The sequence below is a fragment of the Ostrinia nubilalis genome, chromosome 4, assembly GCF_963855985.1.
Source record: "Ostrinia nubilalis chromosome 4, ilOstNubi1.1, whole genome shotgun sequence".
Lineage (NCBI taxonomy): Eukaryota > Metazoa > Arthropoda > Insecta > Lepidoptera > Crambidae > Ostrinia > Ostrinia nubilalis.
Genome location: NC_087091.1, coordinates 8,917,452 through 8,944,488, shown reverse-complemented (window position 1 = coordinate 8,944,488; position 27,037 = coordinate 8,917,452). Strand labels below are relative to the sequence as shown.

The 27,037-nt window shown below is 33.4% G+C and overlaps 2 protein-coding genes across 2 annotated transcripts; one reads left to right on the top strand and one right to left on the bottom strand.

Moving 5' to 3' along the window:
• Positions 1 to 1,170: 1,170 nt before the first annotated feature.
• On the bottom strand, positions 1,171 to 11,763 carry LOC135071360 (endocuticle structural glycoprotein SgAbd-5-like). The gene is made up of 3 exons (XM_063965150.1): positions 11,692 to 11,763; positions 1,936 to 1,994; positions 1,171 to 1,527 (listed from the first exon to the last, which is right to left on the bottom strand). Exons 2-3 carry the CDS (start codon positions 1,942 to 1,944, stop codon positions 1,171 to 1,173), a joined length of 366 nt encoding a protein of 121 aa, XP_063821220.1. The 5' UTR covers positions 1,945 to 1,994; positions 11,692 to 11,763.
• Positions 11,764 to 11,794: 31 nt separating this feature from the next.
• On the top strand, positions 11,795 to 22,228 carry LOC135071481 (basic salivary proline-rich protein 2). The gene is made up of 4 exons (XM_063965260.1): positions 11,795 to 11,878; positions 18,433 to 18,580; positions 20,513 to 20,644; positions 20,738 to 22,228. The coding sequence occupies exons 2-4, from the start codon at positions 18,433 to 18,435 to the stop codon at positions 21,949 to 21,951; spliced, it is 1,494 nt and encodes a 497-aa protein (XP_063821330.1). The 5' UTR covers positions 11,795 to 11,878; the 3' UTR covers positions 21,952 to 22,228.
• Positions 22,229 to 27,037: the final 4,809 nt, after the last annotated feature.

Genomic DNA, 27,037 nt, shown 5'->3' with positions numbered 1-27,037 from the left:
GTGTCTTGTGCAGAGACTGATCACGGGGCCTTATCCACCCCCATGATGGTCCGTCATGCACAGGGTACAATTTTTCGAATTTATTATTGGTTGTGTTTATGTTTATGTTTATTTCGAACCCACTTAATATGGACTTTTTAAATTGTCTGAAATAAAGAATTTTTATTTTTATTATTTATTATTTAAAGGCAGCCTGTGGAGAAGAGCAGAAAGACAGACACAGGAAGAGTAAAAAGTAGATGTAGTGAACTTTCTGAACTCATCAGAATCACATGACCATGAAAAATCTACATTTAATAAGATTACAAAAGGACAGCAAACTGTAAATAAAAGAGACAAGAATTTAACCAATGAAACATTAATGATGAAGAGTGTCCTCCCCGTTTGATACGTGTATCTACTAAAAAAATTAATTGGAAGTTTTTTATTTATACAACTACATTAAAGTAAGGTACCCAGGGTTAAATAGAGAAGAGCAGAAAGACAGGAACAGTCAAATGTAAGTGTAGAATAACATGACCATGAAAAATCTACTTTTAATAAGGTTACGATCAAACTGTATAATCCATCATTGAACACGCGAATTACCCAATAGACGAGAGGTATTGTACAATTTTTAGATACCTACAACTGAGTAGGTAGAGTTTTGAGAGCGTCATGACAAATATATTTAAAATGGTTTCGAAACGCGTTGTTGTGGCGAAACATGTAACCTTTTGTGCATCAAACTTCAAGCGTCATAGTCACCAGCCTAACTAAATAATTTTAATTTACGGCCTTTTGTTACGAAAAATTACCTGTAAGCAATGGAAAGCGATTCATGTAAGCCGTTAGGTAAGTACTTACATTTACCTACTAAATGAAATTCTAATTTCATTTATTACGTTGCTATTCATCATCATCAACAGCCCGTTATAGTTCACTGCTGGACTATGCCCTCCTCCACTATAGTGGAGGGTTTTGCCATAATCCCCACGCTTGGCAGGCGGGTTAGAGATCGCAGTTTAATTTAGTCCAGCTTAACAGATTAAATACCGTCTCCGTTTCGTCGTAAGATAATAGTGATGTTTAGTCACCTTGCGCAGTCGGTAAACTTCCTCAAAATAATTGGAATACAGGTTAGAAAAAAAAGGTACTTTGTTTTTTTATTAATTTGATTTATTTTTTAAGTTACGCTACTACTGGAACCTCGGGTACAGGCTCAGGCTCCACTGGTTTGGGCAGATGGTCGCCTTCAGGTTGGTAGGCGCCAGCGATATCTGTCTTGTACTTGGTGACGTAGGTCTTGCCGTCGTCTCCGATGTAGCTGAACGAACCCTCGTGAATCAGGACTTGGTCTTTGCCGTCGGCTGTCGGCACCAGTCGGCCGCGCTCGGAAACGATCGTGCCATCGGGAGTCCTGTACTTCAGGGTGTACTGGCCGAGGTCGTCTTGCTCGTGGATGTGCTCCATGGCAGGCTTCGAGTGGCTCGACTCCTCAACTGGCGCTGCGAGGGCCACCGCCGCACACAGGCAAAGGACAGCGAACTGTAAATCAAACATGAAGAATTAACTTGTTCGTTTTTCCCCAAGTATGATATCGTCTCCGTTTGACACACATAACTATCTCCTATTAAAAAATAATGGAAAGATTGTTTATACAACTACATTCAAGTACGTAGTACATTAACATAATATTACTTCAATTTATGAATTAGGAATAACTTAGACATGTACTTGTATAAAGGTGATACTCGTAGATATTACACTTTCCATTCATCATTTATTTTAACTAATTAACAAAATCGAGTACTTTTTCTATGTTTAGTGACATGTGAAATGTATTAACTTTAAATAAATAAATAAGTACATAAATCCACATGTCACTCGCATTTATTAACTGTTAAATACTTTTTTAGTTGTATACAAATTAATTGAAATGGTATAGCTACTTACAGATTTCATTTTGATGAATTTGGTATCTATCTCTTCACTTGGAGGCGATGAGAACTTGTCTGTGATAACATAAGAAATTTTCTTTTTTATATAAGATACATAATTGTTTTATTAATTTTAAAGTACTTATATCGACTAGTTCCATAATCATTTTAGTTTATCTCAATAATTAGTCATTATTTTTAATTAGCTACTAATAATAGACATAATTAGCTCAATATCATTATGATGAGTTACATGCCGTCTGTACCAATATCCCTGTTTCAAATCTATTCGTATATGTCTCAGATAGAGATATCTGACAGATAGAAAGGTTATGCAACAGCTTTGGCCTAATCAGTAACCGTTACTTGTTAGATATCGTTATTACAGATAACTTTAAACTTTATCATAAGCCGGTGTAAGTGTCCCTTATAATTTCAAGTAATTTTACAGGATTCATCCTGGTCATTAGAATTTCTTAGCGATTAGAGTCGCTTCTCAAACTAGTCATCCATTCATCCAGAGTAAGTAGCTCAGATAGATGAGCAGTCGCTCAGCAAGCGAAAGGTCGTGGGTTCGATTCCCGCCTTAGGCAGTTCGATTTTACAAGTTGTTTATTTAAAGTAATTCATCCTGGTCAGATAAGTGCTTTAATTATTACCTATTTCAGTTCAGTGCTTTAATCTGCATGTGTGTCCAAATCTATAATAAACTTCCTCAAGATATTAAAGAACTGTCCTTTAATCAGTTTAAGACCACATTGCAAAAGTGGCTTGTCGCGCGATTATTCTACTCTCTCCAAGAATTTTTAAGCTATAGGGAATAATCAGCAAAAAGTAATACCGTAATAATTATATGTAATATCAATATTTCTTCGATATATTTGCATGCTATTGTTGATGGCTGGATAGGTGATCATATTTTGTTATTTTCGACCTTCTGTACTCTTCCCTATTCAAAGACAAATAAATATTTCTATTTCTATTTCTATTAACCACAAATAATGAAGGAATGAGTGAGAAGAGAAAAAAATTAAAACTACAACCAAAAGACATAAACGCGTTAGAGACAAATAATTTCAAAATCAAATATATCCGTAATCTGTTAGGATTAACTTTTTACGGTAGATTAAAAAATGATCACAAAGGGGAAACAAAATCAAAGCAGATTTGATTGCATTATTATACTAATTCGTATGAGTATATAAAAAACATGGCATTTCTAAAATAGGCATCGCTGGAAAATGCTTGTGCCTAGCACTATTTTCAAAGCAAATTCTCATCTAAGAAACGATAGATACAAACAACTATAGTGACATTGAATCACCTCAGAGTTTTTCGTTACCATAAAACTAATTTTAATTTATAATAAAAAGAAAACAATAAGTAGCCATAGTAAAATTTTATTGTTCATTAATTTTATGCAAAGCATTTAATTATTAATTACCTACATTCATTTTGTTTGTAGAAAATCAAGCAATTATTTCATGCATAATAATCATCTTTGGCTTTAGATTAACTGAGTTACACCACATAACAAGGATAACTACCTATAATCATAACCGGTACTTTCTGTATAAAATTTTACAGACTTTTGACGTTTGTTAAAGTTAATGTAAGATAGTGCAACCCAGCCTAAAGTTATTATTTGCTTCGATAAATTATATTTTATTAATATTTTTTATTTAACCTTATCAACAATTTAATATTGTATTAAAAACGACAAGGAAAATTGTTACGAGTCCATGAAGTTTTCTTAGCAATTACATAGTTTTGAGAATGGTAACTTACAAATAAATGCAGGTGTTGAGAGCTATTTTTTGTGTGCCAAACTTTGAGGTTTGAATAATGATTTTAGTGTTTCATACTCAAAGGTAAAAACGGGACTCTACTAAGATTCTACTGTCGCTATTTGTTCGAAATCTTAATTTCAGGAACACATTACCAAAAGTACGGCCAACGAGAAGCGATACCAAATGTAAACAAACCCAATGTCATGGTCATTTGGAATAGCAGGGGTTTGACTTTGACATATTTTGGCGGGAGAAAGAGACAAATACACAAGATGGGAAGAGACAGAATAGATTGTCATTTCGACAGTCGAATCGACCTTTTGTATCGCTGCTAGTTGGCCGTACTTTACAAGTTTGTACGGAATCCAACTCGCACATGGCCTACTTTTTTAATTCTATTGCAGCCTTTATTGTCAAGCATACAATGTGTAATCTAAATTTAAATAACTCAAAGGTGACTGACTGACACAGTGAACACCACCCCTAAGGGGGGTAAGACGGGATCCACGCGTACAAAGTCGCGGGCGGCCGCTAGTACCTGTATGAAATACAAATAAAGCTTCCCATTTACACAGTATATATACCGTAAGTTAGTGTCTAAGAAATCAAGCTATCTATTTATTCACAAATAATGTTCTACATACTCCTACTCCTGTCTCATTTTATAATAAATTCTGTACCTTACATGATAGGACTTGCTGAATAAAGAAGGTCTAAAGCATTAGCAACGAACGTCTTATTAAAAAAAATATCTTAACAATTAATTTCAACATCAAAATCAGAATAAATTAAACATTATTTAAAGATATGACTGCTGTTAAAAGCTCCGTTTAATTTATAAGTATATTGCCATCCATAACTAACAAATTATGGATGATAAAGTATTTTCATGAATATCAATGTAATTAATTCCACGACATTTAAACACAATAGGTGTTTATTTGCTATAAGTTTGTCTCCCGTTGAATTTATTCGCGCTCGGGTGTCATCAATCGTGACCATTAAGTTCCTGAACTGCATCGATACGGTAGGTCATGCTATAATAAATCTACATTTGACAAAATAGACTCACATTATACAACTTTGTGATAATTCATAAGCATGGTTTACCCTTTTAAGGCGCATATGCATCTACTCAATAATTAGTATCGTTTAATATACAGGCTGCTTCAGAAAATAGCACCAAGCCAAACTTTTGAACCTCCAGTTTTTGAGTGTTGTTTTACTAGTATTAGTGTCCGACCGAAACTAGTTTTACGACCGAAACCGAAACCGAAAACGAATTTCGGCAACGGTGTCTATTTCGGCCGAAACCGAAACCGAAACCGAAACTTCCTTACAAGGCTCATATTTTGAGGGAAAAATAAAGAAAACGTTATTATAATCAGACAGTCTTTATTGTTTTCTCTTTAAAATGCATTAAAATTGAACTTATAAAGCGCCTTTTTACTCTAAAAGGTATCAAATTATGTTTTAAAAAAGAAAAAGAAGGATTTATAGTCTAGATTTTTTTTAATTACCCGCAATATTCAGGACATCTACATAACCCGTCCCATGGTCGGGTCTTTTACCTTAATAATTTCTCAAAACAAAATTGGTAGTACGTAAGTTAGTATCTACTGTACTTGACACTTGGATACCTCGGTGATAAATACTAAAATGAACTTTGAAACTCTGAATCCATAATATTATCACCATGAAATGCACTATAGTCATTACTAACTACCTAACTAATGTTTGTTTACGTATAGCATTTGCGAACCAAAAAAAAATTTGTAGGTTAGATTAAACTTGATTACACTTTTATCAGTCATATTGATAATTTTTTTATGTTTACTACCCGCTCTTATGTTATAACGACATAAAACGAGATAAAACTTACCAAATTCAAAATAAATCACTCGAAAACTCGCCACCACAACAAAACTAACAGCAAACAAACAAGCGAGCGAATCACGACATTGGCTCTGATCGAATTTATTCACTCATTCAACGCGCCGAACATGACCGATAACAGTGCGGAAACTCCCGAATGCACATTCGGTTTCGGTCGTAGTTTCGGCAAGTTTGCCGCCGAAAACGAAACTAAACCGAAACTCGTGTTTTTACCGAAACTCAACCGAAAACGAAACCGAAACCGAACATTCGGTCGGACACTAACTAGTATACTCCAAAATACGAGTACATTCTGTAATTAATGCAAATTTAATTCAATTAGAGGCTTGATCTATGCGCTTCTGATTGAGTTTTTCACTGTATCATCTCCTACGGACCTTAGAGTTAATTATGAACTTTTTTCGTCACTCTGAGCTTGTTATTATGACATTTGCGGCTACAACTTTTAGAGTAAGCATTATGTAAAGAAAAATCTCAATCTCATTTATTTATAAGTACATTGTAAATTAAACTGCGAATCTGTAAAACATCACGATTAAATTAATATGTTTTAATAAAGGAGCCTTAACAATTTTATTTATGTTTCTCAGTATAAATAGATAGGATCTTGCAAGAATAACACGGAAGAAGAATTTATCGAGTCTGCAAATCTATAGCACTACCGCCAGCCCGCGGCTCCGCATAGTTATGGTATATGGGCTTGTCACATAGTCTTTGTTTTTATTTTTTTATCAGCAGGCATAATAGTCCAGTAGAATTAGCTTTTAAATCGGAAATAATTCCTACAAAAGATTTTATTGTTTTATTGGCTTCATTGGTTGCCCATTAAGACTCTCCTAAGTTTTCGACTTCGACGGAGTTGTGCTTAAGTGGTGGGGGCCCCCGAAAGAGGCATTTTTTCGGTTTTCCGGTTATACCGCGTAAAGGACTTACCCTATCAAAAAGTGGTCTTCATGACGGTTGAAGGGCACTTAATCCTGCATTGAATAAGACCAAATTCATATGTTTTCGACAAACCGTTCTCGCGCTAAAGTTCGGCAAAGTAGAAAATATACGTATAATTAATGACCCTCTCCACGTCCAATGGTTTGTTACCCACAGGCTTCCAAGTCTTGAAAAGGGCCACCTCAACCAGTGTAACCCTATCAAGGCTTACGAGCTTGATGCGCCTATCCTTGTTCGTCCCAGCCGTTCCTTAACTGCGGTTGCTGCACCTCTTCCTGGCACTCACCTGAACGACTCTGTGTTACCTACTGTGGCTGCCCCTCTTATTTGTATCCTCCTGTATGACTACGTTGCCTAGCACCTTGGACCAGGCATATGGCTAAGCAATGAAATCGTACAGGAGGGTACAAGGAAGATGGGCAGCCACATTAGGTAACACAGAGTCGTTCAGGAGAGTGCCAGGAAGAGGTGCAGCAACCGCAGTTAAGGAACGGCTGGGACGAACAAGGATAAGCGAATCAAACTCGTGAGCCTTGTTAGGGTTACACTGGTTAAGGCGACCCTTTACAAGGCTTGGAAGCATGTGGGTATCAAGCCATTGGACGTGGAGAGGGTCATTAATTATACGTATATTTTCTCCTTTGCCGAACTTTAGCGTGAGAACGGTTTGTCCAAAACATATGAATTTGGTCTTATTTAATGCAGGTTTAAGTGCCCTTTAACCGTCAAGAAGACCACTTTTCGATAGGGTAAGTCCTTTACGCGGTATAACCGGAAAACCGAAAAAACGCCCCTTTCGGGGGCCCCCACCACTTAAGCACAACTCCGTCGAAGTCGAAAACTTAGGAGAGTCTTAATGGGCAACCAATGAAGCCATTAAAGCAAAAAATCTTTTGTAGGAATTATTTCCGATTTAATCAATTTTTGTGTTTAATTCTACTGGCCTATAATTTGATTACAAAATTTAAGGGCCATCTAGCTCAATATCTACAATGCTTGCGCTTTGGATATCAGATAAGATATAGGTATGCAGAATTGGTATCTCTAGGCAAAAGCATACCTATGTACATAAAACACCTAAAACCCATATTGAATTTCCTCACAAATATTTTGTAGTATTCGGGATCGAATCCACGACGTCTGTGTAGTAACCGTACATCAACTACTACATACTAACAAGAATAATGTTCAAAACATGGTTGAATGTGTTTTTTGTGAAGCGCATTCTTGGTGTATAGTCCAGTCAATAAAGCATTATAGATGGAAATCCATGGAACACAATTTTTGACTTCCGGTCCCGAGGTCAGAAATTGTGTTCCAGGGATTTCTCTCTACACCGTTGTTAAAGCATTCATTGACTGGACTAGTAGGCACATACGTTTGGCTTACTACCCTATACTCGGAAAAAAGCGCAATCGAATTATGGAATAGGCCTGAATTTCCATCAATTCAAAATTCACTGTAAATATTTAGATTAAAATATTAATTATTTAATATTAATAATACAAGAAGGACACAATAATCTATTTGGCTGTGGAAAGAAAAAAATGATGTTCAGTCATCCATTCATCACGTTACCTTGATTGCTCTGTACGGTAATTGTAAGATAAACATTCAACACTCGTGTATGACCTTTGTCAATTAGTTAGACTGTACATTTGATTCAAATGTTAACCTTAACATTGAATTAGGGCGCCACAAATGGGCGGATCTTGGGTGGTTGGTAACATTAAAATAACTAATGATGATGATGATGAGTATATGATTAGTGATTTTACTGCTGGCAACTCTGATATCGACACCTGACTGAATAAATAAGTGGCAATCCAATTTTAAGGCAGGTTGTTATGCCGTCCACTGAACATCATCATCATCTCAGCCATAGAACGTCCACTGTTGAACATAGGCCACCCCCAATGCCATATGTTACCCAGTTGGTAGCGGCCTGCGTCCAGCGCCTTCCTGCTACCTTTACGATATATAGTACTCAGGTATATTTCATCTGATCACCATTATTGTACCTGTTTCATTAGTTTAATAGATAAGTCAAATTCAAATTCAAACGTTTATTGCATTAATTATTAAGTCCTTAATTCCTTTCAAAATTATTGAATACACTTAAAAACAGACTGTACAAATTTTATTAATGTAGGCTCAATTTTTAACTCAAACAATATAGATAAGATAGTTTTGTTAATCTCTATAATAAACTTAACATAACACATACACGCGCTGTGCTGTCATAGCAATAAAAGTCAACTTCGCATAAATTGATATTTTTTTATTAAGTAAACGTGTCACTGAAGATACTCTTACGCCCGTATTCACAAACATTACTATGAGGTCTCACAGTGCGCGTGGACACACAGGGTCACACACGAACCAATCACAGAGCTCTATTCAACGTGTACGTTCGATTTGCTACATTTCATAAGCAAGCATCGTTTGTGAATACGGTTGTTATATTCTCGTGTTTGGATATTTCGTAGTCTACAGCGGCAAAATAGGAAATCCAAATTTTATGTATTTCTTGATCAAAATAAAAATACATTAGAAGATAATTTTATATCTTAAATAAACTGTAAAAAACAATTAACATGTCAAAGCGCAGATATTATTTTATGTGTTGATAGTCGTAAAACTGACTACTAATGCATAATCATTTATTCAAATTCAGTGTTATGTGATTGTTTAAAGTAAATACCGATGAACAACTTACTTTAGATGTTTACCCGAAATAAATATACAGGGTGATCTCACTCGATTATTTCTAAACTATACATGGCATCGAAAGTGCTTCAAGAGCTCTTTTGAACGATACCAATAATATGTTACAGAATAAATTAGAACTAATTAAATTAAGATAATAAATAAAGAAACCGAAAATTCAATGTTTCCAGCTTCCATATTCCATACTTAAATGTATGCCAACAACACAATATTAGAAATTTCAAATTATTTATGGAAACCATAAATTTTAGGCTTTACTTGCTTTAGTAATTATCAAGAGATGAGTGCCATAACTGTGGTAGTAGGTACTAAAATAGTATAGGAATAATAGGTATAGGAGATGGAATCATATTTTTTTTGGATAGATCCGGTTTATTCTGTAACCCATTATTGATATAGTTAGAAAGAGCTCGTTAAGCACTTTTAGTAGCCAGTTTTACGATATCTTGTGTAGTATTTAATATTATGTTGCTGTACCAAATGTATGAAAGATGGAAACATTGAATTTTCGGATATATCAAGTTTATTCTGTAACCTTTTATGGATACCGTTTGATAGAGCTCATGAAGCACTTTCGGAATCAGTAACTAGTTTTTTGATATCTTGTATAGTTTAGAAATAATCGAGTGAGATCACTTATCGTTTCCACGCTGTATAATAACGAAAATCTTAGAATAATTACGATTCGTAGATTTTTTACTCGTAATTTTAGAGTATTAACTATAAAAGTAAATTGACAACATAACATGTTCTTTACACACCATCATTCGTGGTAACTTGATAATAAAGTGGATTGAACTACTCGTATACCATTATATGACTCACAGATACCTCTAAACTACAGGGTTAGGTGACCCTCTAGATTTTTAAACCAATTTACTACCCCTTTTAATGAAACAGCTAGTTCTCCTTTTTCAAATTTACTGTACCTACTGTAATTATAAGGTACATTGTTAAGTAGGCTTAAGTTTCAAATGTTGTAAAATACTTAATTTATATTTAGTAAAGGCCTGGTAAATTACATTTATAAGAGACCTTTACAAAATGTTAGTTATCATTGCTTAAACCAATTGTGGTAGGTATTTACAAAATTAGCACGAATTCTCCAAAAGGATAAAACGGATTAGAATTTCTTAATCCATGACCCATGTCCACCGCCTTGACTAGAGAGAACGAGAACCTATTAGTGATTATAACATCTTAAATTAGTACCTGGAACAAGTTTTACCAAAAAAAGGACATAAATCTGTTAAATTATATTCTATCTAACGGTAATCAGTCATTAAAACAGGTTAACAAGTCGTGTTAATTTGATTTATGTGTTTTATAGACCCTCATTATACAATTTGATTGTCATTCAACTGGATGTAAGATACTTGCGATCTATCAATTTCAATTCTTTCACCAGAATTGATATAAAAATTAAAGAGTATGATAAATAGGTAGATAGATAATGAAAAAAAGAGAGACATGAATTTTTAGAAATGTAATTTTTATAAGTGTTTTTTTATGTGACAGGAGGCAAACGAGCAGATGTAGGTAAATGATCTGTCTCAAGTTATCATTTTTTTATTGGTATTCCATGTTTGAACCTTAGAAGAATGTGTTGTATTAGAGAACTAGAATGAATGCAAGATTGATCAGGATTTTTACTAACTGTAAAGTATTTTGGGCAATTTAGAACAGTTAATGTTATAGGTACTGTTTCCTATGTTCAACAAACGTGAGCATCAATTTTATTTTGCAGACATTATGATATTCATTGACTTAGAGGCAACAGCACATCAAGTTTAACACAAAGTGATATCTTATCTAGTTTAATTCAATTTTGCAACAAAAAGTAGTTTAAAATACGAGTATACTGGCGACTGTAGTCACTACCAAGAAAATTTTTTTAGAAATTCGTGTATAATACATAAATATTCTGCAAAGATATAGCTATCGATTTCGATTATTTTCACAAGGATTTAAGTGAAGATAGAGCAAACATTTTAGCCTTTAAAATACAGAGAGGTCACCCTATACATAATATGATTTCTTCAACATAGAACAAAACGGATTTATGGAAGATTCATATTTACTGTTTGTATTTATTTATATATGCATCTTATTTTTTGTTTAACAAATGTTGCTTATTTTTATTTACACCTAGGTATAGTCAAGTGCTCTGTCTCTAAACCAAAGTCATTGGATAAGATAAAATAAACTTGAAAAAATACACTAAAACTTTTTCCATAATGATTCGTTTATTACGTAACATTTTATTAATTCCAAGGTAGTAAAAAGTACCTATAGTTTATAACCTACTCGAAAATCCCAGAGTCCGCACTCCAAGCACTTTTAATTCATCGCACGTTCGTTAGTACTTGATCCACTCGAGCACCAATGTGATAAACTTATTCTATGCTTACCAATAGGCAAAATATGCGTCGTGAAGATGAGCTATTCTACGTACACATTTGTTCTGTGGATGTGCTTTAATAAATTACGTGAGTAGACCAAAGTGATGGCACAGTCTCGTGCGAACTCTTGCGAAACAGGCCGCACAGGCCACCGGAGTCCACACCCTCGTGTCATCTGGATTATTCAAAACATAAGGTACATTTTACATTTAATTGCAGGTGATATGTGATATTATTGATGATAGAGCGATAACTATTTAAAATGGACTCGGTATTGTGTTATTGTTTTTTCGTAATATATTGGTTTTTTTTAATATTCCCTAATATTTGGATTAGAATTAAGTAATACCATCATAAATAAACTAGCTCAATATATTAAATTAACGTGATTGGTAATCCATCTAAACTAATTAACGTGACATAAAATTAACAAGTAAAGCAGGGTGATATTTTAATAATCAAGTGTAAGAAAATTACTGACCTAATCAAAAATTAACCAAATAAAATATTTTATAAACACAAATTATTATTACTCGTATAATACAGTGTGAGTCACGTTAAAGTGTACATATGAAAATAGATTAAAATAGACCTATTTTTATCGACAAAAAAGAGGTCAAAAATTTTTTGAGATTTTTTTAAAAAAAATTATAGAATTTTTTTTCTTCCAATTACTTATTGTAAAGAAAACGTAATAACTTTTAAACTAAGCGGTATATCCTGATAAAATAAAAACAATAATAATGCTAAATAACAGACGATACTGAAAAAATACATAAAATACCCAGAAAATGCCAACAAATAATAAAAAATGATACTTTTTGAAAAAAATCTGCTTAAAAATTCGTATTTTTTTGGTTATTTGATAAATCTCTCAAAAAAATGCCCCTATAACAGGTGGTTTTTATTACTTTGTATTATTTTCTATCGTATTATCTTTGTAAAACCAAAAATCGCATGTCTCTATCCCTATCACAACATTTGCTATGATCGTTTGAACAAAGGCCTGCCACAACATTATTATCCGCTACAGGTAGAGACAATTTTAATTGTAACTAAAATGCTTATTTTACTTCGAATTTTTTTGTTTTTATTTGAAATCTAACTTGTCTTTATCAAAATTACAAATCTAGAGCCATTTTCAGTTTCGTTGTTAACGAAGCGTTGAATGGCGCGCCCGGAGCGGCTTAGTTCAAACGATCATTTCAAAAGTTGTGATAGGGATAGAGACATGCAATTTTTGGTTTTACGAAGGTAATATGATAGAGAATAACACAAAGTAATAAAAACCCCCAGTTATAGGGGCATTTTTTTGAGAAATTTATCAAATAACCAAAAAAAACACGAATTTTTAACCAAATTTTTTTCAAAAAGTATATTTTTTTATTATTTGTTGGCCTTTTTTGTGTATTTTATGTATTTTTTTAGTATCGCCTGTTATTTAGCATTATTATTGTTTTTATTTTATCAGGATATACCGCTTAGTTTAAAAGTTATTACGTTTTCTTTACAATAAGTAATTGGAAGAAAAAAAATTCTATAAAAAATTAAAAAAAAATCTCAAAAAAACTTTGACCTCTTTTTTGTCGATAAAAATAGGTCTAGTTTCATCTATTTTCATATGTGCACTTTAACGTGACTCACACTGTATATGTATAATATCAAAATACTTATTACACATACAACACTACTTGTTAATTAGTATGAATACGTTAATAGGTCACTTACCTAATAATAAAAATAAACTAACATTCAGCAATAATACCATTGGTATTAGATGTTGGTATTACTTCGGAATAGATCAATTAAAGCACAAATCGCAAAAAAAGTCTTTTCATTCTTTCGATAAGTCAAACTTTAACAGAAAGTCTGTATGTGAATAGTCTTTATTTATTTATATTTAAATTATAAAGTTTAATTAAACTGAAGACACAATTAACAAACAAAAAATTACACACATGCGTATATGTAACAGCCTATGCCTATAGGAAAAATCACAAACAATAGAAAAATATTTTCTAAAGCTTTCATGAAAGTGAGCTAAGAAGTGCAGTTATACTCAAAATATTTATGTTGTGAAGGAAACCTTGCCTTTAATGATAGGATATTAATCGTCTAGACACAGCATCATGCATGTAATTTATATAAAAATAAGCTTGTAAGCTTGAAAGTGGAGGTCAAGCTTCTTTTTTACCACCAATTCTTTTTTAAATTCAACATTTCCTAGGTGTTCATTAACAAATACTTTACCTAACAAATGTAAGTACTTTGATAAATGTATAATAATTAAGTTTTATTAATTAAGGTCAAGGGTAATTTCAAATGGTCAATCTTTACATATTCATCATATCTTTAACTTGTATGTACTGTCTACTAAATTGTAATAGGGGCACGTTTCATATACAGTTTATAATTACTCTATTTAACCCTACTTACTTTTGATTATACAAGTTTAAAAATTATCGATTTCTCTACCGAGCTCAAACTAGGCATCTGGAAGAGCATTAAGACCCAAAATTAATAAGATAAGATTTCATAACAACAAGACCGCCTTTTGTGTTTCTTACGCGAGAACTTAATTAACAGTTATTTAGTGTTCAATAAAATCAGATCGCTTCCACCTTCGGCCTGATCATTACTTTCCATCTGGTGAGATTCAGGCCAAGAACTTCGTCGTGAAAAAAACCAATATCTTAGCTATCTATCCCAGATTTTTGTAAATGTCACATTTCGAAGAGTGAAGAGTAACTTTAGAGGTTCAATACCCAAAAGGCTTTCACGTTGAGATATTTTAAGAAAACCGGCTTCACAGGTGCTATGCTAAATTAACGGTGAGCAAACACCTAATTCATTCATAAATAAATCATTTTTCGCCACAATCCAAGCCCCATTATATACTTTTATTAAATTGTTTTAATGTCAATGCATCCAGACGCCATAAATCACCGCAATAAACATTAATGAGAATTTAAAAGTTTTCACATTTATCTCTTAGATATTTTTCCGTCTAATACCGTTTACTACCGTGCCATCAATCAACCAAGCGTTTGTGTATTTAACAACCTTAGAATAATCAGATAAATGTAATAAGGCACTACTCACTTAACTAAAAGAATAGTTAAAGTTTGCCCAGTTTAAGATAGTTTTGAATTAACTGTAACATCAAATAATAATCAGTTTGAATAGGCCAGTCATTGAGCCATTGTCATTAAAATGATGTTTAATTTAACTCTACATTTTGTTAAATTTCGTGGCCTACCTTATTAAATAGGACTCATGTTAATTAATAAGGTTATTGCATATTTCAATTAATACTCATAGTAAAATCATAATAAAGTAACATAGACAATTCCAACACATTATATTCTTTTTCATATTTGCATGCTAACATAGTAATTAATTTAACTCATTTATTTTGATTAAATATTTGTTGATTTGTTAATTACTTGCCCAAATGATGAACTTCGTGCACTTATAGTTAGTTTGTTAGTCCTATAGACATTGACTATAGTCGTACTATAGTCGTAATTTACACTTCGCTAATTTAATTTACAATTATCTTTATGATACTTATTAATTAAAAAATTAACTATTCACACTTTATTTATCACCAAATAATAATTGCTTGTGTGGTAAAGCTCATAGTTGCTTAATTAACATTCTTAATTTTGGACATTCTTAATATTCATTCAAACATAATGTTTTATAAATAATAATCGCATCTAATTAATTATTTTTTATATCCGCCTTTGATACTCATCAATACAATTTGATTACATTATTTACTGTAATCGTAAAATCATTTACTACTCTATATTTCATCTTAACATCAACGCCATCAAGAAAATAAAATTTTAAGCTTGAATTAAATTAATTTTTACATAAAATTCATAGCCATAAAATACTGTTGAAACGTTATAAATAAATTTGAATGTTCAAAAAGTTATAAATATTTTTGAATCTTCCTTACCAGTTGATTTAATTACAAGTGCCGATGTTTCTCAAGACATCAAAATCAAATCAAGTAGTGCAATATCGATTTACCTTATGATAATATGTAGGGTTGTAGGCATGGGAATTAATTCTGAACTTGTAGTTATTTACGAAGTTTTACAAGGTTATGGTTACATTGTACTTGCAGAACAATGCACACTCCAGCGAAAGTAACATAATTATTATAGAGCATGATGCTTTTCTTTCGTAATAATGTATAATGAATAAGTACATAAAAGTATAAAAGATAGACATCAAATTGAAAATATCCAAAATATTATCTACAAAAATCATTATGCTCATTTGTGTGTTTTGGATACAAAAAATATTTCTTTACTTTCAAATAGTTCTCACAAGTGTTTAATCATACGTAAGCTGCATTTATCTCAAAAGGTATGCAATGAGCCGATTTATAAGCAAATGTGCTATAACAAATAAATCTATTGTTTTTAATTTTCGCGAAGCAACCAATATTGTGTTATTATATGTTAATAGGTAGACAAGCAGCAAATATCATAAAATATTTTATTCATATTTAAAATTCCAGAGTTAGTAACTGTCTACTGGACTTAGTTACAATCGGATCATGTTAATAAAACGTGACTAAAACTTTTTAGTGACTGAGCTAGGCTAGGCCGCATGCCATTACTAAGGCAAACATCCAGTTACCAACGCGGCGACAGAATAAATAATAAATTATTACCTTTTAATGCTAAATACGTTTAGAAATCTCTAATTTGAGCTTGGGTTTTTCACTTTAAATAAAAATCAAATAAAATGAAATACGTTTATTTCGAACCAGGGTCCATATTATAGTGTTAGTAACAATGTAAGCTTAAACTCTATTAGTATTAAATGTTATGATATTACTTTTTGGGCGAGATATATTTATATTAGCTAAAATCTAAACTTTATAACACGTTATTGTTTAACAGGTTTATTGTTCGAACCATAGTTTTATTTGCCTATAAATAATAAAGAACAAGATTTTTTGAATTAGCACCAAAAAGTTTTAAATTACCTCAATACTTATTGCAACTTAAGAACAGAACTATTAAATATAAAAATTAGATTTTTGACGCAATAGTTACTTGCATATTAAGGACTATAAATATATATTTGTAGAATAGTCCTAAATTACGAGATTTTGCCTCAAGAAAGTTCAAAACACTTACTTACCTACCTTGAGTTTTACTTGCGAGCCTATATTAGTCATATTTAAAATTCCGTAAAGTTTTTTTGTCCATTGGCATAAATTACCATAAAAAATAAGTTAAGGTCTGATTCATTGTAATGTTGTATATAATTGATGGTAATTATGGAATATTCTTATCAATTCAATCTATAGAAGAATATAGGTACCTACCTACTATTAGGAATAAAAATTAATCATATATTTTAATTATGAGTTTCTTAGTTTAAAACCAATTCAGCGTTTTTTTTTTCAAATAAATAGAATACTTAGGCTGGGTTGCCCCGACTTTCCCCATCTTACTTTAAATTAGCCTTAAGCTCTAAATTTTATAACGCAATTAATAACACTACGAACATTTTATTCTCTGACTACACACGAGATCAAACGAGTAGTAAAGGAACTTTTACTTGATCTTAATTACCATGAGACTGAAAATCTTTTAATATAAATAGACACAACACAACAATAACACATCCCAAAACCTACTTCCACTTAGACTCAGACACACACACACACACACAGTGTAAGCAGCAAGCGTAACAACTTAAAGCCACATGGAAAATTAAATATGTAATTACAATGTCTCTAGAGGAATCACTGTTCTCTAAGATACGTGGGACACTATTTAAGTTGTGAGCCTAACTATGAAAACAAAGTAGTTTATTATTAAAATGGTACTGATTGCGTTTATTGGTATTGTCTTTCATGATTTATGTACTTTTTAATGTGTCCGAAACACTTTTCATAGCATTTTTTCCACTCAACTTGAATCTGTCAAACTCCATACAAAAAACACAGGGTGTCGTTATAGTTACGGTCAAAGTTAGGTGGTGCAAATATTCTGAGAAAATTTTTATGAAGAGGAAAAATTTAAATGATTCCCAGATTAAATTGAAATTCAGGAAAATCTGAAATTTCTTTTATCTGCGTAATTTTTGATGATATAATTTTCTGATGTTAAAAACAATACTATCAAAACAAGATATAACTAACGTATTAAAATTTGTCACTACAACATGAGCAAAAAAAAACCGTATAAGTACATTAAATATGTAACCTTTGTTATATACCAATTGAAAAACACAGTACACAAAATTTTGATAAATAGTTTTCTACAGAACCCCAACTTAATATCGCAGAAGGTGTTCAAGCAATGTTTGCCTCCTCAACACGGTTCTGTAGATTTTACTAATTGGTCGTTAGTCGTTATTTGCTCGTTTCTTGATATTCATATCAATAAATATTGTCTAACTGATTTGAATCGAAATTATCAGACAAAATAGGTGTGGGTGAAAACTTAATATTTATAAGTTGATGAAAATTATTATCGACGACTTAGAATGAGTTGCACTAACTGTAACATTACTCTGTGTTTTTTGTATGGAGTTGACAGATTTTTGACATTTTGTTAGTTACAGTGAGATGGTGCAACTCAGCCTTGGAAAACTACTTACTTTGTTTCAATCGGATGTTAATTAAAATAGCTCAACAATACATGGTTTTTCAGGCAGAACCAACTAAGTAGGGACCCATAATAAAAGCTGAATATCTTGGCTTTTCAGATGCTTCAACAAAGATGGCTGCTCGTGGCCGTTGCCATGGTAACGTGCGTCCTGCAGGCACAAGGAGCTGATAAATACACGGACGAGAATAGACCGTACGAATTCGGTTTCACTATCGACGGAGAACAACACAGACACGAGAAAAAAGGTGCTAACATGATTATTATCATTCTATCTATCAATATTTTATGAAGACTTCTACGATTACTTTAAGATAAAATCATTTATCTCTGTTTTACAAATCAGACTAAGGCTGAGTTGCACCATCTTACTTAAACTTTGACAAACGTCAAAAATATGTCAAACTCCATACAAGAAGCACCGGTTATTTTTATTGTTACGGTTAAAATAAGGTGGTGCAACTCAACCTAAGTATTTATTTAGAACTTATTATGTTCTTAAAAAAATACTAGGTTACATACTACAATAGGTTAGTAGTATTTAAATTATAATATAAGACGACAAATCAAGGCTTCCGGCGACTGGGACCGCAATTAAATGGGACCGCGGTCCCAGTCGCCGGATCCGTAAAAAATAAATAATTTTCTTCCGAGACCACTCATAGATAACTTAGAAAAATATATTATTCAGGCCAAAATCGGTACAATACTAAATCAAATTAACAATCATTTTTCTAAGATTCAGGTTCTAGTAGCTTTTTTAATAGATAACTTGTAATTTAATTTTGTATAATAATCCGGAGTACATTATCATTCAACAAAATCATTACATTATTATCAGTCGCGAAACATTTTTTCGCATGTACTCCGGATTATTATACAATTTGATTATCATACACGGATGTGGACGGATGTCCAAGATGACACCGTAGTATAATCGAATATTCTTCCATCATCCATCATAGCAGTAGCGATGTACTCGCACGAGTATTTGCGTTGAGTGACATGTTAAACGTGTACTTGACTCTACATGAGAGTCGAATGACGTAATTACTTCATATTTTTATGATAAAAAAACATAAAGTGCTTTAATAATAAAGACTTTTTAGCGATATAACTAGATAATATTATTTATTCAGGAAGTAATAAGGTTACTTAAATTATTCTAATATAATATTTGCATTAATACACTAATCAATTTTGCGGCCAAATGTAAAGACTCATCATTAATTCTTTCGTAAATGTTCAATTCAAAATAGTATACGATATACGATTAAGTATATAATGTATTCAATAAAGTAAAATTAATTAATAATGTAAATAAGTTCCAACTCATTAGGCAGGTTCATCGCTTGGCGTCTACATGTCTCCTACCAGTAAATATATTCACAGGTGAATGTATTTCTATAGTAGAAATGCTGATATTGATCTAATTAATGATCGCAGTAATGTTTTATTTGATACTTTATTGGTAGGTACATCAATAAACCGACAGGATGTGCTTAATTTAATTCGTGAAATGAGCATATCAAATGGCATTAACATAGAACAAGAAATATTAAAATAAATAAAAACTAGTTTTTTGGCACTGGGTAATAAAAATATTTATACTCATAATACAAGTTCTACCATTGGAGTGTATAGGGAATTTTCTAGTTGACAAAATGAACAACAGGTTACAGGTATTCTTTATTGAAAATGTCAAGATGTAGTTATAAATCTTTCAATATCCAAATTGGTGATATAAGTTCTGGTTAAAAAGCAATTTTATGGTGTAAAAAATTGCATTTGTAATTTAATAGTAGGTCGTAAAAATTACGTCGTATCAAAAAATAGCATGGGTGCGTGAACAAATATGACACGCAAAGATGTGATGAAAATGTCAGCCTTTTGTTGTCGAAGTTTCAAATTAACTCTTCGAAAATATTGTTCTTAGAGTCTACTCGTAACCTTTATGATAATGGCATTGCAGATTTAATTTTGGCCTTTAGAAGGATTTAGGATGCTAATGTACAAACATTGAGTGCGTTACGTCATACCATGTTGTCATTTAATTCGCTTCATCAAACAAATTCATTCCCACTTAATAAAATTTATTCATAAAACACATAACTTGAATACATTATTTTTTTATTATATGAATTGCTAAGGATTTTAAACCACACCATTTTGTGTTTCAGACGAGAACGGGCTCATTATGGGAGAGTTCGGCTTCATCACAGCCGATGGTGTCTACCACGTTACGGTGTATGCTACAGATGAAAATGGAAATTTCAAAATTTTGTCAATGAAAAATATTAGAATGAGGCCATGTAAGTATAATAATTGTTCTATTTGTTTTGACTGCATTGACAATGTACATATAAATGTAGCGTGTCTACTATATACTATTGTTACATTTTCAGTGACTGCGACTCCTGAAAAGAAAGGTCATTCATTACCTTTCCCGCCATCTCAAAACCCACCGAAAATCGAAGGACCGTCCCCGCAAAATCCAATAGCTGTATCAGGACCGTCCCCGCAGAATCCAATAGCCGTATCAGGTCCATCGGAAGCAGCACCGACTAGGACCTGTTCTAGTTGTAGCATACCAACTACTACTACCCGCAAACCCGAACTCACAGACTTCGCTGTAGTATCAAAAGATCGGGAAAATAATCAATTTGGAAATAATGGAGCTCCACAACATCCTCAAGGTGGTTCACAGAACTATCCAAACGGACAAGAAAATTACCCAAGCCAAAATAATTACCCGCAGCAAGGTGCAAATTATCCTCAACAAGGGACAAATAATCCACAACAAGGGGCCAATTACCCTCAGCAGGTATCAAATAACCCTCAACAAGGGGCAAACTACCCTCAACAAGGGTTCAATAACCCACAAGGCGCCAATTACCCTCAACAAGGAGCAAATTACCCTCAACAAGGGACAAATAACCCACAAGGGGCCAATTACCCTCAACAAGGCGCAAATTATCCTCAACAGAACGAAAACTATCCTCAACAAGGTTCCAGTGGGCCCCAACAATATCCTCAAGGCCCCGGTGATATCCAATCTCCTGGGCAAACTTTACAAGGCCCTCTTGGTAGCACATCAGGTGATAGAAGCCCTAAACAATTTACCGACTATCCACAAGGCTTTAACCCACAAAATAATCCTCAAGATAGTGGTAATCAATATGGACCACAAAATAATGATAGACCCAATAAACCTACTCTTATTACAGCTCAAATGCAAATAGTCGATAAAAATACCGACATATACCACAAGAACCCCGGAGAAAAGGACGGTTTGCCAGATGGACTAAATAAAGATGATATGCTGCGTCTTTTATATACATTTAACTACACCGTAGGCTTCCATGGTCACTTTGAAGAAGGCTATACTAATGGAGCAAAGCAGGGCTATTATTATGTAACAGGCAGAAATGGCGTACGCACTAGAGTCGACTACGTGGCAGACGAAAAAGGTTTCCGTCCCAAAATCACCCAAGAAGTGCTTGATTTGCTGTCCGACGACGTCCCTAAGCCTGAAACAGAAAAAGATGAAAAGTATGGTCTCAAAGGCTATGAATTCAAGTGGCTATACTATCCAGTAGAATCGAAAAATCAACGATAAGATAACTACCTTTTTAGTATACTCGTACATACCCAGTGTATAAAACCTTAGCCGTCTCACCTAATCATTTTAGATTTAAGATGTAGATCGTAGTAATCTAAAAGTATTAAATTTTAGAATAAACATAAGATGACCCAAAACTGCCTAACTACTGCCATGCACAATGTAAATACGTAGAAATTAATATTAGTATTTTAATGTAATAATTTAATATACAATTTATTATATTAAGCACTTTATCTACGATGAAAAATTAAACGATTTTTTTATTTCATAATGTTGATATTATTTGCGTGTAGACCCAAATAAGAATAAAATTCCGAATGTTTAACCTGGAAAATAAAGGTTTTAAAGGAGTACCTACATGTAAGCAACATGTTTAGTATCGAGAAAGAATAGTTGTAAAATGGAAACCTTGCACTTCATGGCATATGTATTTAATTGGGTAGAGACTAATTAATGGCAATTTTTCAAAAAACATCACGGAATTTACGGGGATGAAGGTGCTAGCAAAATCTAGGGATGAATGGAAATTGCTCAAACGATAAAAGTTGAGGCTTTTCGTTATGAATGAATTAAAGGGAATACTATTTAATTACTTTTTAAAAGTTATTTTTATACAACACTAGAATAAAAAAACAATTCTTTTGCAATCGTTGAGCTTAAAGCGAAATAATAGAAGACATGACCCATAAAAAATTTAGTACGTTAACAAACGCAATTACTTATGGAACTTCTATTAGATTTTTAGAAAAAGTCCAGGAGTAGATAGTGACATTCTAACCATTTCAGCTCCTTTTTAGGGATTTCCTTTTTACTACTAACAAAAACTTTTTCCGTTCGTTCGTTCGTTCGTTTCAGCCGAAAGACGTCCACTGCTGGACAAAGGCCTCCCCCAAGGATTTCCACAAAGACCGGTCCTGCGCCGCTTGCATCCAGGTACCTCCCGCGACCTTCACCAGATCGTCGGTCCACCTAGTGGGAGGCCTGCCCACGCTACGTCTTCCAGCTCGTGAAAAACTTTTTTACTTACGAGTATTAGACTTTTTCATAAACATCATATTCATATACCTATTCAATATTCCTCAACGACATCTATAATTTGTTAGTAAAACTACATAATAGTGTTACGGCATTATAACGAATCATCTCGTCTCGATCGATCTATACCAGCGAATCAACAACCAAGTTTCCTTTTATGTTGTTTACTGACGGAGGTAGATGGCGCTACGTTTATTGAACACTAGCAGTGCCCGCGACTTCGTACGCGTGAAAATCATTTTTGCTCTGCACCTACATATTACTCGTAGCGTGATGGTATATAGCCTATAGCCTTCCTCGATAAATGGGCTATCTAACACTGAAAGAATTTTTCAAATCGGACCGGTAGTTCCTGAGATTAGCGCGTTCAAGTAAACAAACAAATTCTTCAGCTTTATAATAGTACTAGCTGTGCCCGCGACTTCGTCCGCGTGGAATAATGACTTTGGGTAGGCACTTTTAATAATTTAGTCTAGTTATTTTACAAATAGCTTTTGCCCGCGACTTCGTCCGCGGAGAAGTCGAAAACGTTCTCATTCGATTTTTAAATGTTTTTAACGTTATTATCTAAATGTTTGAATACTTATAAAATATAAAAATCTTAAAGGTTAAATTAATAAACATAAAAATAAAATTTTCTTATATTTTATGAATATGCAGCTCGGCCTTTGATCGGTGGTATTATCTTTTTACAACGAAATCGAAAACTACACCTACCGCAGTATTATTGGTAAACTTTTTTTTATTTTCCTACAGGTGCTAGAATCACCAAGCTTCTAGCATGCCACTGGCCGTGGGAGAAGGAGCTTTTCCTCAAGACTACTCCCACTACCTCAAGGGCCTCCGCCAAAACTCTCGCGCGAAAATGAGTTTATGTATACAGCGCAAGCAGGTGCCCGCGGCTTGACCGTCATGCATTACCATGTATTGTTAGGCGAGCGCACGCAGCGGGCACCAACTCCGAGGTTAAGTGGAGGCCCCTAGAGTATGATAGTCTTTAACATGACATGATTGTAAAAAAAATGCACTAATGAGTAATTAATATCAACTTTGAAGCAAATCACCACTAAAATAACTTTCTACCCCTTTTTAACATAGTTAGGGGGTGCATTTCACTAAAATACGAAACACATCTTCCATTAATTCTGTTATAGAATGCTTATGCGAAATTTGAAGTAGATTGAACGAAGGAATCTCGTTATCCCATACAAACTTTGCCCCCCCTTTTTACCTCCTTAGGGGTAGAATTTTGGAAAATCCTTTCTTATCAGATGCTTACGTCTTACAAAGAATACACCGTCCAAGTTTCAGGTCTCTACGATCAGCGGTTTAGGCTGTGCGTGCATTGATCCATCAGTGGCGCGCGCAGTACTAGATCATTATTTTGCTGCGATGATATTTTAAAACTGCGATATCTTCTAAGATATTTATTGAAATCGAATGGTGTAAAGGCCAAGTATGTTTAAAATTAAATACTTGTGATGAATAACTTATTTATTTGGATAAGGATTAATATCATGTTTATGAAAAAACCTGCGCAAATAATGCATCAATTTAAAACAGATTTCTTTTTGCATAAAAAGGGTTACTATGAGCCAACCTTAAAAGATAGACATATGCTATCGCGGACTTTTTTTTAGAACTTTTAAAGGGGAACAATTCTGTCATACATGATTTTTGCGAAACTTTAACCGTTTACGCAGCGTCAGCTCTCAAAATGAAAAAAATCACTGATTTGAAACATTCTTCATTGGTGCTCCGCTCCTATTGGTCTTAGCGTGATGATATATAGCCTAAAGCCTTCAGGAACTAACGGGCTATCCAACACAAAAAGAATTTTTCAAATCGGTCCAGTAGTTCCTGAGATTAGCGCGTTCAACCAAACAAACAAACAAACAAACAAACAAACAAACTCTTCAGCTTTATAATATTAAGTATAGATAGTATAGATATAGATTATAGATTTTATAGTAGGTGACCCCTATAAATAATGAGTCCGGGAATTTTGTTTCTTACATAAATACATTTTAAAAATATAACATGGAATCCACATTTGGTATCTGATTATGCAAAGGGGCCTGAGGTGTATGGAAAAAACTCTAGTCCATGTCTCTTCTTCGGTATGTTGTATTTATGGTTCTACCTTTTTTTGCAGAACTTTTTTAATGATAATTTTACTATGCATAACAACGGATGGCATAATCTTCTTTACGCAGAATTTCGTTAGGCATACACTCATTTGGTATACATTCAAAACTGATAATTTTGTAAGGCAGGAATCATCTTTAGGCATAACTTTAATATCCCGAATAATTAAAAAGCAGAACCATCACATCGCAGAAAGTTCTTAGTCAGAATCGTCTTTTAACATACTATTAAAGGTAAAATGTTTATTCCCCTATCGCATTATTAAGGGTTGTAGGGATGAGGTGGAGGGAGAGAGGGGGGTAGGGGAACTCCCCCTGTGAATGGGGGAGATCAGAAACTTAGTTTCTGAAAAAACTGAAAATGAAATTTTGAGGTTAAGTTGCGTTTTTTGGGTAGTTTTTATTGGAAATTTATCAACTATCTAAGTACGCGATTCTAGACTTAGCGCTCGGAGGCCGCTGCCGCGGCACGTTCGCTTCGCTCGCTGCGCCGCGCTCGCTCGCTCACTCGCCTTTACGCTGTGTAAGGTCGCAAGTCTAAACCTAACCTATAGCTTTGTGGTCCAACAAGTTTTTTAAAATGATTTTCGTTGGTACATTTGAAGACTAGATCATGCCAATGTTACACTGACAAAAGGACGTCTTAGACTGGACTCTATTCACTAAAAAAACACGCAAACCCAAAAGTTGGGTAGGCACTCTAAATGTTAGCCGTATTCCACCATTGGAATACCATTAAATAATGATGCCAAATAATCATGGTGCTAAAGAAATATTATGCTAATCGAAATTATGCCAAATAAAATTCTGCTATCTTAAAAGTATGCCATTGAACATTCGAGTATATAAATATTCTACCAAACGATGATTATATTTAACAATATTTATGCCTTATAAATATTCGGTTAAAGAAGATTATGCCATTTGAGTTATGCCAAATGAGTTTCTGCGTAACGAGATTCTGCCAGATAGAGGGGAGCCTGTATTTATTTATACGATAATTTATCTCGCAACTAAACCTCGGACCTGGAGACCTTATCTATATACAGAGTCACTTCAGTTTAATCATGGCTTAACCTAGCTTTTGGGGCAGGTCTTTGTCCAGCAGTGGACGTCATTCGACTGAAACGAACGAACTTAGCGTTTGATGCAAGTAAGCCTAGGAATCAGTAAAGAACACCAATTAATAAATAACACCGCGTCGTTTTTGCATCGGGGGTTAAAAACAAAATTAGTTAAAAACAGCGAAAGTAACATTGGTATTTAAACTTTACACCTTTTCACTTAACACAATATAACTTACATTTTCAGGCGTTCTTGTTACAAAACAGATGGACAGTTGACACCCATACTGACCATGCAAAATTACGGTTTTGTGTTAAATGGTCACGCCATTGAACACCTACAACCGAGGTCGTTTCAAAAAGGTTTGGTTTAAAGAGAGACAATATGCCATTCGAATTTAGAATGAAAACTTTCAGTCATAAAGTTAAGTGTCTTTTTGAATTTCCACCAACAAAAGACAGAAAGAAAGAAAATTAACGATGGAAATAGATAAAATACAATTCATTGGCTCCATAGCATAGCTTCGTAGCATTATTAGAGCTATTTTTATCAAACTTAAGTATTAAATCAATTACTTACTTACTTACTCCATTGCATAAAAATAATAATACCCATCCATCAACGAGAGCATGACTCAATTAAAGCTGAAAGTGCTTCTTTGCTTTCCATCGTGATGAAGAGCAGTTATCGTGACCCCGGCGAAATAATAGAAATACTTGTCTGCAGTCAAGTGAATTGCATAATAATCGCATTTATGAATGAATAGCGAGCAAGAAGCAAAGATACTATCTCCGCGTGGTTCTGGCGGGAAACCCCTACCAGTTGAAACAGAG